The sequence below is a fragment of the Rhizomucor pusillus genome (assembly GCF_041956525.1).
Source record: "Rhizomucor pusillus strain CBS 183.67 unplaced genomic scaffold VTP01scaffold_9, whole genome shotgun sequence".
NCBI lineage: Eukaryota > Fungi > Mucoromycota > Mucoromycetes > Mucorales > Lichtheimiaceae > Rhizomucor > Rhizomucor pusillus.
The window spans coordinates 632,837-645,998 of NW_027192151.1; the positions used below are offsets into that span (position 1 = coordinate 632,837).

The 13,162-nt window shown below is 44.7% G+C and overlaps 6 protein-coding genes across 6 annotated transcripts; 2 read left to right on the forward strand and 4 right to left on the reverse strand.

Annotated features, from left to right (window-relative positions):
• Positions 1-74: 74 nt before the first annotated feature.
• On the forward strand, positions 75-1,433 carry VTP01DRAFT_10752 (uncharacterized protein; the record flags this gene model as incomplete). Its single annotated transcript, XM_069379149.1, has 4 exons — positions 75-220; positions 282-430; positions 487-540; positions 628-1,433. The coding sequence occupies 4 exons, from the start codon at positions 75-77 to the stop codon at positions 1,431-1,433; spliced, it is 1,155 nt and encodes a 384-aa protein (XP_069239152.1).
• A 316-nt stretch (positions 1,434-1,749) lies between these two features.
• VTP01DRAFT_10753 (40S ribosomal protein uS3) lies at positions 1,750-2,760 on the reverse strand (the record flags this gene model as incomplete). Its single annotated transcript, XM_069379150.1, has 3 exons — positions 1,750-2,329; positions 2,409-2,515; positions 2,719-2,760. The coding sequence occupies 3 exons, from the start codon at positions 2,758-2,760 to the stop codon at positions 1,750-1,752; spliced, it is 729 nt and encodes a 242-aa protein (XP_069239153.1).
• Positions 2,761-2,985: 225 nt separating this feature from the next.
• Positions 2,986-4,932, reverse strand: VTP01DRAFT_10754 (uncharacterized protein; the record flags this gene model as incomplete). Its single annotated transcript, XM_069379151.1, has 5 exons — positions 2,986-4,229; positions 4,298-4,447; positions 4,507-4,579; positions 4,643-4,656; positions 4,722-4,932. The coding sequence occupies 5 exons, from the start codon at positions 4,930-4,932 to the stop codon at positions 2,986-2,988; spliced, it is 1,692 nt and encodes a 563-aa protein (XP_069239154.1).
• Positions 4,933-6,084: 1,152 nt separating this feature from the next.
• Positions 6,085-6,604, reverse strand: VTP01DRAFT_10755 (uncharacterized protein; the record flags this gene model as incomplete). Its single annotated transcript, XM_069379152.1, has 3 exons — positions 6,085-6,272; positions 6,323-6,384; positions 6,453-6,604. 3 exons carry the CDS (start codon positions 6,602-6,604, stop codon positions 6,085-6,087), a joined length of 402 nt encoding a protein of 133 aa, XP_069239155.1.
• A 302-nt stretch (positions 6,605-6,906) lies between these two features.
• On the forward strand, positions 6,907-10,872 carry VTP01DRAFT_10756 (uncharacterized protein; the record flags this gene model as incomplete). The annotated part of the gene is made up of 12 exons (XM_069379153.1): positions 6,907-7,110; positions 7,182-7,287; positions 7,352-7,510; positions 7,582-7,800; positions 7,878-7,990; positions 8,041-8,130; positions 8,189-8,354; positions 8,415-8,803; positions 8,860-9,110; positions 9,165-9,267; positions 9,330-9,440; positions 9,505-10,872. 12 exons carry the CDS (start codon positions 6,907-6,909, stop codon positions 10,870-10,872), a joined length of 3,279 nt encoding a protein of 1,092 aa, XP_069239156.1.
• Positions 10,873-11,066: 194 nt separating this feature from the next.
• Positions 11,067-12,436, reverse strand: VTP01DRAFT_10757 (uncharacterized protein; the record flags this gene model as incomplete). Its single annotated transcript, XM_069379154.1, has 5 exons — positions 11,067-11,376; positions 11,440-11,551; positions 11,610-11,850; positions 11,923-12,141; positions 12,206-12,436. 5 exons carry the CDS (start codon positions 12,434-12,436, stop codon positions 11,067-11,069), a joined length of 1,113 nt encoding a protein of 370 aa, XP_069239157.1.
• Positions 12,437-13,162: the final 726 nt, after the last annotated feature.

Sequence of the window (13,162 nt, forward strand, 5' to 3'; positions counted from 1 at the left end):
AAATGAACCCGACATTTTGTACAACGCACTTTCTTTGTTCTTTTAACTCTCCAACACCTCTCCCCTTACCACAGATGTCTACACTCGCCCAGCATAATGAAAAAAGCTCACCATTGCCAACGCAGCCTATGCCTATGCAGCAGACTCAAGTGTGTCGAATATGTCTCGAAAAGGACCTAAAGTCGTCACTCATCTCTCCTTGCAAATGCAAGGGCTCAATGTAACGTTGAGGTTGCTTGCTGCATAAAGTAGACGGTAGCTGACCATTAGAGTTACGATAGAAAATACGTGCATGCTCACTGTATAGCATCCTGGAGAAGGTCACTTTCACAAACTGGTCGACAGCGCGAGCTCTATCATTGCTCGCTCTGCAGGCATAAATTTCTAGTGCGACAACACAGGCCGTGGGCAGCACTCTTGAACTACAGAGGTAATGCAAACAACATGCCCTACTGTATGTAAATGTGACCTAACGCATAGCTTTAGCTGTGAGAGCAGCAATGACCTTGATTATCCTTATTACTCTCCTGATACCTGCCGGTAAGGATCAGCGTTGAAAAGAAAAGATAAAATGATACATTAAAGTAACCTCCTTGAAACAATCTTCTCCCGCGGCCCCAATTTTAGGTACACTCATGAAGGCATTTATTCATTTATCTCTACAAGTAGCGAACCAGCCAGGCGGCTTATCAGATCTATTGACATCTGGTACTTTAATCAAAATGTTCCTGTCGTCAATTCGAAAATCTACGCGCAGGACTGTGGACGTGGATTTAGCAACTCCTCGAAGAGTCCTCTACACACCATTTCCCGTCTGCTTCAACAGTTCTACACACACTGATACCCACGCACTCGTGTCAAGCAATATACTATATTACTTTCTTTTCCCGTTCGCAGACGAGAGACTTTGGCGCCTTATCCTTTGTCGCCTTGAACATTTCCATCTCGGCTTTTTCCTCCTCGGCAGCATCAACAATGTCTGGTTCACCTACAAAGTTTTGAACGACATGTTTGATATCATTCTCGCAGTTCAGCATCACCCTGAACACGGTCAAGAAGCCGATATCGTTAATGCAGTTGCAGCCGTTGCTGTCGCAACAAACAACAATGCGCGCTTTGAAAGGTTTACGAGGAGCGCAGGCAAAATCATCAAGGGATTTCTTCTAACTTATTGCTGCTCGCTCGTTGTGCTATTCTGGATCCATTTTAATCTATTTGCATTCCACATTGACACCCATCCAAATGACGCCGAAGAGCAGACATACAACTCGCGCCAATTTGTTGCTGAACTGCCTCTGTGGACGTTTCGATGGGTCACGCTAGGTGTAGCAGTTGGCGATTTTGCGTCTCGAGGAATATATAACTGGCTCGCGCAATTGACAAACTGCATTGATGACGAAGAAGTCGTCTCGTTACCAGAAAACAAAGAATAAACAGACTTTGATATGCATATGCGTAAAAAACATTGCTTACGGAAGCAAAGTGATACATACTTTCCATATCTCAGATGTTTAGTTGTCACCTGTCATCGAGCATATTATTATGCATATAAGCGATATCGAGTTCTTTGCATCATCTGCAATATCTACTATACAGATAGAGCGGTTTTGAAGTGAAAATGATCTGCAAAGCGTTGACGACTGTGAATGATACCATGAACGTAATGCTTAGCTTTTAAAGAGTTTCCAAACATCTTTTAGACCAAAGTGCGTTGTAGAGAGAAAGGACAAAATAACTCCTTTTTTATTCTTATGCTTCGACAGGCTGAGCAGGTTCAGCGGGTCTGCCAAAGTCCTGGGTAATGGCTTCGGTGATGGGAGTCTCTTCCTTGGGTTCCAAGATGGTAATGACATCGGGAAGAGGGTTGCGAGGTCCTTGGCGACCAGTGGGGTCGTTGTCCAACATAATCTTGACCTTGATACCGAGGACACCCTGGCGAAGCAAGACGTGACGGACGGCGGTGACGATGAAGTCGCGAGTGGGCTGACCAGAGTGGATCATGAAACCGTCGCCGAACTTCATGGCCTTGGCACGGGCAGCACGAAGCTTACCGGAGACGACAACTTCGCAACCCTTAGCACCGGATTCCATAACGAAACGGACAACACCGTAGCAAGCACGACGGACGGCCAAACCGTTGAGAAGCTTGAACTTAACGGATTCGGCTTGAGCAATGGCGCAGAGGCCGCGGTTCTGCACGCGCTCAGCGTACAACTCGACAGTGTTTTCGGGGAAGCGGAAACGCTTCTGGACAAGGGTGGTCAACTCACGAATGCGGCGACCCTTCTCGCCGAGAACGTTTTGGGTGTGAGTGGCACGGATGATGATTCTAAAACGGTTGTTCTAAATCAATATATTTGCCGTTTCTATCTTCCTCTCCACAATCACTGCAAGAAAAAAAAACATACTCGGTGCGGGCGGGAGTGACACGGACTTCAACACCGGCGTAGCCATCTTCGGCCAACTCGCGGGTGAGGAATTCGTTCAATTCGGCATAGAAGACACCGTCGGCGACCTAGCAACAGCGTGTGAGATCGACTAACGCTCTAAAAATCCAACTGCATTGCAAATTACTTACGAACTATTGAAATTGGCGGTAGGCACACATGGTAGATAAAATTGCACATGTTAGCTTCCATACGTTGACCCATCCATCCATCCCGTCATCCATTCAATCCATCCAGCATATCCATCTGTCTCATTGCTTAGCAACCGGACCTTTCTCTTCTTGGAGATGTTAGCAGCGGCAGCAGCGGCCATATTAGCGTTCGTTCAGAAAAAAGGAAGGATCAAACATTCGCTGGACAGGAAGCTACTTTGGACCCGTCCCGCGGGATTTGAAACAGTTGGGCTGCTTTTGTGTGTGCAGGCACATTTCCCGATTTTTTGGTTGAACACATTTTTTGTTTAATTGTCAGCCATCGACAAGCGCTTGTGATAGAGAAATACAACTGATCACTTTATAACAGCTCTTTGACAACTAAACTATTCAACAGATACAAGCGGACTATTGATTGAAGAAACGTTGAAATATGGGTCATCTTTTAATAATCTCCTCGCAATGTGTTCCTTGCGTGATCGCGCCAGAGCATCCCACAGTTCATCAATGATACGTAGATGGCGCTCATGCTGGGTCTTTTGCCAGCTGTCTCCGTTGTCTTTAAGGGATAGCTCAGAGAGTTGGTTAGCTAGACGTGCATACGGCGAAACATCATTTTGAGCGCTGTCCTGAGCGCAGATGTCTGGTATATCGTTTGCATCGCTGTTAGTCGACTCACGATAAATTGTCAATGACTTTATATCGTCCTGCTGGCTTTCTGGAGCGACGTAGGCATTCTCGTCAGGTGGTGGTGATGATAATAACAATGATGACAATAACTCTTTCGATTGCTTTTGACCGTCTGATGAAGTAAAAACGTTGGATAGGTGCATCAGATTTCGTTTATCAGAGTATGCATCTTTCGTTTCCTTTTCTTCCTCAGGAATTCGTTCTGGGTGTACTTTTCCGGTTTCAAACAGATGAACAGGCTGCGGCTCGCTGCACGTTATGACAGGGCACGTAAAATCGACTGGATCAAAAGGTGCTGGTCCATCTATTGGTTCAATGTCAACGTGCACCGTTTGTTTTCCGGGTGTCCAAAAACTGGGAGAATGAGTAGCTTTCGTGGCAGCTGCAGTTGTGTCTGTAGATGAGGAGCGGGTTTCGGGTGTGGTTTGATTGATGGGAATATGGCGGTAAAGAAGCGATGCAGCTAATGGATTATCAGACGTGGCTAGATGTAAAAGGTCGTTGTTGGCAATTCCATAAAGACTAGAGCGAGGGTATAAATCATAGTCTGCATTGGAGGGTATTGTGGATGTTATAGGATCCATTTCTAACGGTGGATATGTAGGTCCCCGATTCTGGATGTTGGACGACAGCTGCTCGAGCCAATTCTGTAGAATATCGATTTCGCTTCGAGACCCCATGGATGGTGTCCAATCGCTGTGTTGCTCCTCCAATGCAGTTGAGATTTCGTTGAGTCTATCCATCATTGCAAGATCGTATTCAGGAGAAAGTGTCTTTGTTTGCACAACCTCCTTGATCAAATCATCGATGGGACTTTTGTTATGCTCTGCAGTAACGTCTTTTCCGAACTTTGGATAGTTCATTTTCGATGTATGATCTCCATCAGAGTCTGTTGAAGGATGGTAACTGCTGCCTTCCAGTTTTGCCTGTAGCAGTGAAGCTGAAAGTTCTGTTAAGTTTATTGGCGAGTTTGAAATACAGACGAATCATGATAACACTGAAACTTACTTGACTGGCTTTTATCATCGACGACAGTTCCGGATGACTGCGGTGTATGCAGCAATGTAGTGTCGGCGGATCCAGCAGTCTGTTCTTTATGTGCGGGCGTACGGCGGCGACGTACGGCCTTGTATCCAGGCTGATTGCTCATAAGTGAAGCTTGAAATACTAGGCTCAGCTTATAATTTTACTTTGAAAAACAAATATAGTAACTATACCTTTATGCTCTAAAGTATGTATCTTCTCATGCTTTTTGAGATCCTGGGGGCGTTTGAACGATTTCTTGCAGACCTGCAGCGTAAAATATTAGGTCAGAATGCTCCGTGCTGCCATGCAGCACCTTTCGTTACTCACTGTACAGCTGTATGCTAGCAATAAAAAATATTCTTAACAATCAAAATACGTCGTATATCCCTGTAGTTACAAAACTCACGTTTGAAAGGTAGATGCACTTTAATGTGACTAAGGAGATGATCTCTCTTGGCAGCCTGTGCACCGCAATCGTCCCACTTGCATTCTAGGCACAGGTTGTTTGTAGATCGTCGACCTACATGGTCGTCTGACAAGTGCTCAAGCAATGCCTCGGGATTATCAAACGTCTGGCGGCAATCAGTCCACCGGCAAGCTTGGCGAATTAGTGGCATTCTTTCAAGTCCTTGGAAACAAGACAACTCCTCGTATCACAATCTTATGATCGTGCAGACGACACCCCAACGCAACGTGGCAGCCCAAAAATCAAAAGCTTTTTGGCACGAAAAAAAAATGCACACCTTCTTGCGAGGTTCAAGGTCCAGGATATTTTGATAAATTGTAATCCCAGGTTATGATGGTGCATCCAGCACACGTACCATCATTCGTAATTAGCGGTTGACAGGATAAAGGAGCAGATTGTACGGAAACATGAAGGTTCTCCGCTGTGGTGGACTTGTGGTACATTGTGGCATACATCCGAGGATGTTTGACTTTCTCCGGGCACCGTTGTTGACTGTTGATAATAGTTAATAGCATATTCAAACTCGAGCAATGAACAGAGACAGAGGACAAGTCGAATTCCGGTCAACTGAGCATCTTTAAACATACTACATACCTGTCATTAGCGCGTCCATTAGAATGACAGTGTGGATATGAAATATCTAAAAACTGCAGGAGGTGACGCAGAAGTGCTACGGAGATTGATTAAAAGATCGCTTCAGCGTGGAATGTAAAGATACTCTGTTCCGGATATCTACTTGCGTTTCGATAGCTCTGATTAAAAGGATTTCCGCAAACATCAGTTTGAAACATTTGAGACTACAATTTTTGAACAGAGCATATGCTTAACCACGTACACATGTGAAGAGTTTGTGCGAGGATGCGCAATAAATAGACCAAATCTTACGATCACATACATATTTTCGTTCAATGATCACTGGTCATGTGTGATTTACGTGTATCGAGGCACGCAAACATACATACGTGGGTTTGCAATCGTAGAGTAGCGGCCGACCGTCATAAATATCAAGTGTGGGATAAAGAGCAGTGTGCAGCGTTCCCAGGCATTTGGATAAATGGCGTCCGTACTGTATTTTCGGTGAGACACCCACTGCAAAGAAGGGGACAGTGAAAATATACTTTGGACATCATCGCAGAGTATTCTAAAACTTTTAAGTACACCTCAGACGTTGCACCCGGCAATTCGTAACCGGAATAGCTTTTGCGGATTGAAATTCTATAGGCCAGATTGGTTACCTAGCCTTCGTCATGCAGCATCAAAAGAAAACTTGTGTAATATCTTCCTTCTGGCCCTAGCGCCGCCTCTAACACTCATTTTTGGCGGGAAACGCTGCATAGCACTTGCGATCCTTTTCTTTATGTGTAAGGATCGGTACTATGAAACTTTGCCAAGAGCAGCACAGCTTGCATCCAAAAAAATATGTAATGAGAGCAGCCATCGGTATCGTAACCAATTCGTCTGCTTCGCCGACGAATTGCTTGGCAAATCGACCTAGTCATCTGTGTAGGCATCTTCATATCACAACAATGTCAGCCACTTACAATATCTGTGCAGGCGGAGCAAGACAGCTCTGCTGATGGCATAATCATTGTAACAACGTGACCTGATCATTCATGGCAGTGCAATCAGGGGATTGCGTATATATTCGACTGTAAAGCATCCAAAATTTACGCTATTGAACAAGAGACAAACGCGAGGATCAACGGATACACACCGCAGATGAGGTTACCCGGTTTAAACTTTACTCTGCTCATGTAATTAGATTCCTGGCAGTGAATAAGAATGTCCGCTTCTCGGAGGTGAGCTCCAAAGGATGCAGTCATGTGAAGCTCAAAATGCATGTACGCCGGCTTTACCAGGAATGGGCATGGAACCCCGCGCTCGCTGATCCCTTTGACCTGTCTCGAGGTGCGTGCCTGAAAATGCAGACGGTTACCATCAGTTAGGCAAAAGTATGCCAAAATATACGATGCCCGTTTTCCCACTAAGTGTCCTTTGCATGCTCGTGTGACGCTTCAGCACCCACCCAGTTTAGTCTCTTGAAACTCAATTATTTCCTGTACTCTTTTTCCCTTTTTATTGCCATCCCACCACCCCTTATTTTCTTCTTCCTTTACCTTGACTTATGGTGGCACCGACTTTCCCCGAGTGGTCCACCTTCTCTTCTTACCAAGTCTACAACAAACCTCTGGAGCGCCCAGACAATGACGATCGAGAGTACCGTCTAATACGTCTCGCGAACAAGCTCGAGGCACTCATCATTAGCGATCCAGACACAGATCGTGCTTCCGCTGCTCTTGATGTACACGTTGGCAATCTAAGTGATCCGGTAACGGGAGCGATTTCAAAACTCTGTGGTACCATGCAGAAAAGATATACCTAATACGGACTGTTGAAAAGGACCATTTGGAGGGTCTGGCTCATTTCTGCGAGCATTTATTATTTATGGGCACTGAAAAGTATCCAAAAGAAAACGACTATTACTCATATCTTTCCGAGCATTCCGGTGAGGAACAGTTTACGCATGCATTGCCTGCCAGTGCAAAATTAACACCTGCATATGTATGAAGGTTACGCCAATGCTTTCACGGCAATTGAAAATACAAACTATTACTTTGAAGTGGGCCATCGATGGCTCGAAGGTGCTCTGGATCGATTCGCGCATTTCTTTATCGACCCGCTGTTTTCTGCCAGCTGTACCGAGCGAGAGCTGAGGGCCGTCGATTCCGGTAAATATTTGTATATGTAATGTCATTTCTGCACATCACGAGTAACCATTATGCAAAATTTGGATCCGCAGAGCACAAAAAGAATCTCCAGTCCGATTGCTGGCGTATTGCTCAGGTCGAAAAGACACTAAGCAATCCGAACCATCCATGGAGACACTTTGAGACGGGCAACCTTGAAACTCTGATGGTGAATCCAAAACGCCTCGGACTTGATATTCGGCAGGAGCTCCTAAAATTTCACGAGACGTACTATTCTGCAAACATTATGAAACTATGCGTGTTGGGAAAAGGTACAGCTTGTTGCGTTCAATCAGTTTAACAATGCACACGGTCTGACGGAATACCATGTGGCATGGTTTTATCCCAGAATCACTGGACCAGCTCACAGAATGGGTCGTGGAGAAATTCTCCCAGGTACCAAACAAGGATATTTCGGTGCCTACATACGAAGGACATCCGTTGACAACATCGGAACTTATGGTCGGTAGCAGTGCAGCGTCATGCCGTAAACCATTGCTAAAATAAGATAGACACAAATTTTCGTAAAATCAGTGAAACGCAGTCGAACGCTCGATATCACTTTTCCTTTTCCCGATCAGAATCCTTACTTTGAGAGTCAGGTACGTAAACCACCTGATTATTTTTCTATTGCGGAAAACTAACCTTTTTGGAGTTTAGCCTGCTCATTATATCTCACATTTAATCGGGCATGAAGGACCTGGTTCAATTCTCTCATATCTGAAAAAGAAAGCATGGGCGACTTTTCTAAGCTCAGGAACTTGCTACGGTGGCCGCGGTTTCGGATTTTTCCATGTTACAGTGAATTTGACAGAGGAAGGTCTTCGTAAGTGCAGATTTGATCGTTTGTCTTATCTGTCAACAACTCATTAGGATGCTTTTGTAGAGCGATACGAAGATGTAGTGGCTGTTGTATTTCAATATATTGAAATGATGAAGAAAGTGGGGGTCAAAAGGTGGATCTACGACGAAGTTCAATCGTTATCAGCTATCGAATTCAAGTTTTCCGAGAAATATCCGCCTTCCCAATACACATCCTGGCTTGCTCAGCAGATGCAAGAGAACTATCCGCCACAGTGGACCATTAGCGGTGCAAGCTTGCTACGTTCGTTTGATCCTGAACTCATCGAGCAACATCTATCTCTCTTGCGTCCAGACAATTTCCGTTTAACACTTGCAAGTCAAGATTTTCCTTTCGGCATCAAATGTGATAAGATAGAGCGTTGGTACAATACAGAATACCAGGTTTTGCCTGTCAGTGAGAAATTGTCAAAGGTAATGCACTCTTCGTACCTGTTAAATATGCAAGAATTAATGCCTAGGACACATAGATGTTAAATACGACAATACTGAACGATGCGTTACATCTCCCGTCTCCCAACGAATTCATCCCTGTCAATCTCGACGTTGCAAAGTATCCTGTTGCAGAGAAACAAAAGAGTCCAAATTTGATTCAGGAAACGCCCATGCTTCGTCTGTGGCACAAACAGGATGATACGTTCTGGGTACCAAAAACCAATGTATGGATACTGTTCAGGAATCCATTGACATATGCTACACCCAGGAATGCGGCTATGACTGCGTAAGTCCACGATATCATTGTAATGATTTGGATCTCACAGATAGTCTCTGTTAGACTGTACATCTATCTACTGGAGGATTCGCTCACAGAATACTCGTACAATGCAGAAGTCGCTGGTTTGTCTTATCATTTTATTAACGATCCAGATGGTATCGAGGTTAGTATATATAATGTTACTAATGTATATCGTTGGCTAAAGGGAAAACACCGTTTCCATAGCTTGATGTGGGAGGTTACAGCGACAAGTTGCCGTTACTCTTGGAAAAAGTAGTTGAGAGAATGAAAAATGTCCAAATCGATGGAGAACGCTTCAAAGTGATCAAGGACCAGGTACAATGAATATATCTAGCGTTTAAGGTATCAAACAATCAACATACTAAACAACTGCTTGTAGTTGCAAACCAATTATCACAACTTTTTCATGGAACCACCATTCCAGCACGCATCTTACTATCTAGAATATGCTGTGCGAGAGAAAATGTGGAAATGTGACGATTTGCTTCAAGAACTTGATGATATAACATTACAGGAATTAGAGTCATTCTATCCGACCATCCTATCTCATCTTCATATTGAAGGGTTGGTCCACGGTAACCTTGACCAAGACAGCGCTGTCGCAATATTCAGCAATATTCAAGACATCCTACGCGCACGTCCGCTAATGCCAAGCCAGTTCATCAGTTCTCGCGCCTTGAATTTGCCACCTGGACATTCCTACGTATACCAGTTACCTGTGCGGGATCCAGACGACGTAAATTCTGCCATCGAATATTACTGTCAAGTATGCGAAATTACCGATATAGCTCTTCGTGCACGCTTGAGTCTCGTCGCACAGATAGCTCAAGAACCATGCTTCAATCAGCTGCGGACACGAGAACAGCTCGGCTACCTGGTATTCAGCGGGATCAGAAGACAAGTAGGCACGCTTGGATTGCGCTTCATCATTCAGAGCGAACGGGATACTATCTATTTGGAGAACAGAGTAGAAATATTCCTCGACACTCTGCGAAATATCATTATCAATATGACACCCTCGGAGTATCAAGCTCAGGTCGACTCGCTGATTGCCGAAAAACGGGAGAAGTTTCAAAATATGGGCCAAGAAGGTGCAAAATACTGGGAGGATATTGATTGCGGTTACTACGAGTTTGACGATGTGGAAAAAGATGTCAAAGAGCTGCATACCATCGAAAAGGCTTCCCTTTTGGAATTCTTTGACAAGTACATCCGTCCATCATCGCCTCACTTCCGCAAACTGTCCGTACACATGCAATCGCAGAAAGCCTCTGTGCAGACAAGCAAGCCCAAGGTCACCATAGAATCTTTGCACACCTGTCTCCAAGCTAGCATGGCTCAGCGACCTGTCAGCCTTGAGCAACTCAGAAAAGCAGTGTCAACCGATATCAACGCCGGTCTACCAACGGAAACGGTTTTGCAAAAGTTGCTAGTGGATGAACTCAAGGCAAAGGAAGAAGATGTTGAGAAAGTAATGGCAAAACTCACGCGCGAAGCGGGAGGCCCGTTTCTGGTGGTAGACTCTATAGATGAAGCCGAAAAGTTGTCGCTTTCGAACGGCCACAGCAACGGTGTCTCAAATCAAGACGGTCAACAGCACAGCAACGGCTTGCACAGCCATGACGGTGCAAATAACCACACAAAATTACCGAGAAACAACATTGTAGTAACAGACCTGGTTACCTTCAAGAATCAAATGACGCTCTCTCCGGCCGCGATTCCATTCTTCCTTTTCTCTCGTATTTAACACTCAAGCTTCATAGAGCAATGTAATCGGTTTCTTCAATGTATGAAGGCAGTCTGATTTTCTCACAGCAATCGATGCGTCTCTTGTTTCTATATTCTCTGTAATTTTTTGCTTTTCAAATGCACTTTGGTCTATAAATCTTATCAACACGCCTCTGATCTTTGATTTTATTTGACATAAAGGTGGCTAGAGGATCAACGATAGTAATGAGTCTCACTCGGTACGCGGCCCCTGATGCGGTCAGGCTCTGTGTCTTCCACGTAAACATGTGTCCAGAATTCTTCCATAGGCGGCTCAGGAGACTCTGCAGCTTCCTTCTCTGCTGCCGTGACGGTCTTGCGAACTTCCTTGTCGATAGCTTTGAGGTCTTGCTCCGAAAGTATATTGTTATCGAGAATAATTTGTTTGAGGCCAGTAATCGGATCAGAAGTGGAACGCATGTGCTGGATTTCCTCGCGGGAACGGTATGTAGTGCCAGGGTCGGACATGGAGTGTCCTCCGTATCTAGGCAAAGGCGATTGAGTTTAGTTAGGTTACGAATATTTGTTCAATTGATAGATGGCATACCTATACGTGGTGACTTCCATGACGATAGGTCCTTTGCCGGAAAGCGCCCATTCCTTAGCCCACTGGCAGCCTCGATAGACAGCGAGGACGTCCATTCCATTCACCAAGATACCTACATATATTATTAAACATTCAAATAACGAGAAGTAGAGTTAAACAAGGTAACGAACCAGGAATATAATCGCCTCGAGTGTAGTATTTCGTAGACGCTGATGCTCGCTCATCAGAAGTACCCATACCGTACTTGTTGTTTTCGCAGACAAATATGCAAGGCAATTTCCACAAGGCAGCCATGTTGTACGCCTCAAAAACCTGACCTTGATTGGCTGCACCGTCTCCGTACAAATCAAAAGTAACAGCCGGAATATCCAGGTATTTTTGAGTGAATGCAAGTCCTGCTCCCAAAGGCACCTATTTTTCATGCATGTGTTGAATGCGCTGCACATAGTTTGACGGCATTTTCTGCAAAGTCAACCAACATACCTGCGCTCCAACAATACCGTGACCACCGAAAAAGGATGGCGAGAACATGTGCATAGATCCACCTTTGCCTCTGCATATACCATCCCTTCGACCCATCAATTCTGCAAAGATACTCTTGAGGGAAGCACCCCGGATGTACGTATTGCCGTGACAGCGGTATGCGGTAATAACATTGTCTTGGTGTGTCAACGCAGCCTCCATGCCGACGGCGACAGCTTCCTGCATAGTCCGAATAATTTAGCATGCATCGTCCCCAACACTTTTCAAATAGCCTGCAACAGACCTGTCCAGTGCTCAAGTGGCAGAAACCTCGAATCAGCTTCGATTTGTACGCATTATCAGCTGTCAGTTCCATCCATCTCACAGTCGACATTTTCGTGTACATGTCAATCAATTCTTCCTTTGAGATGTCTATTGAAAGATCTGGCTTGTGGTCGACCTTGTACATTTCAAAGGAGCTTTCCGGAAGATTTATAGTGATCTTCTCAGCATTATCTTTAAACGCACTCGGCATAGCAAGCGGTTGCAAGGTGCTGCTTGAAAATAGTCGCTGTCGTTATTGCGCAAATATTAAGCAAACTGTGCTCCATGCCTGCGACAGGAAAGTGGAACCTACGGCATGTGGATGAAGGGTTTTGATATTGTTTAAAGCAGGTCGTAGGCGCAGCATCTGTAGAGTTTGGAAAGAAAACTAATGTTTTATATGTCAAACAACATAACCTTCTTATATTTACTTCTAGGTTTTGGCTTGATGTCATATTGATGATGATATCGCGATTGCTGCTGCTCATCACTTTGCTCTGGTGTTATCCACACCATGCACCCCAATGGAAACATGGTCGGTCTAAATGCTCACAGAGTATAAACATGCTAGTATAGAACATGCAGTATGCAGCAGCATATCTTTTTTTCTCTCTCACTCTCTTTTGGCCGCTGTTTATGACAGCATCAATCTCAGATTGACATTATGGTAAGGATAAACCTTGCCGCCACGCTGTTAATGCGCAAAATCCGCGACATGCTTTATACATTTATTCTGCTTCTGTTACTCTATTTCATGTAGGGAAAATAGGCAAAAGTCGCTAGTTTTTATCGGGAAGAGTCGGGGAAAATGAAACCAGATCAATTGCGAAAGCGTTTAGTCTAGTTCCCTGGTCGACGCGCAGTCCACGCTTGGCCATGTCCCTGATCGCGTCAATGTTTTCGAAGGGAAAATAGGTCAATAGTTATACCTTGCTTC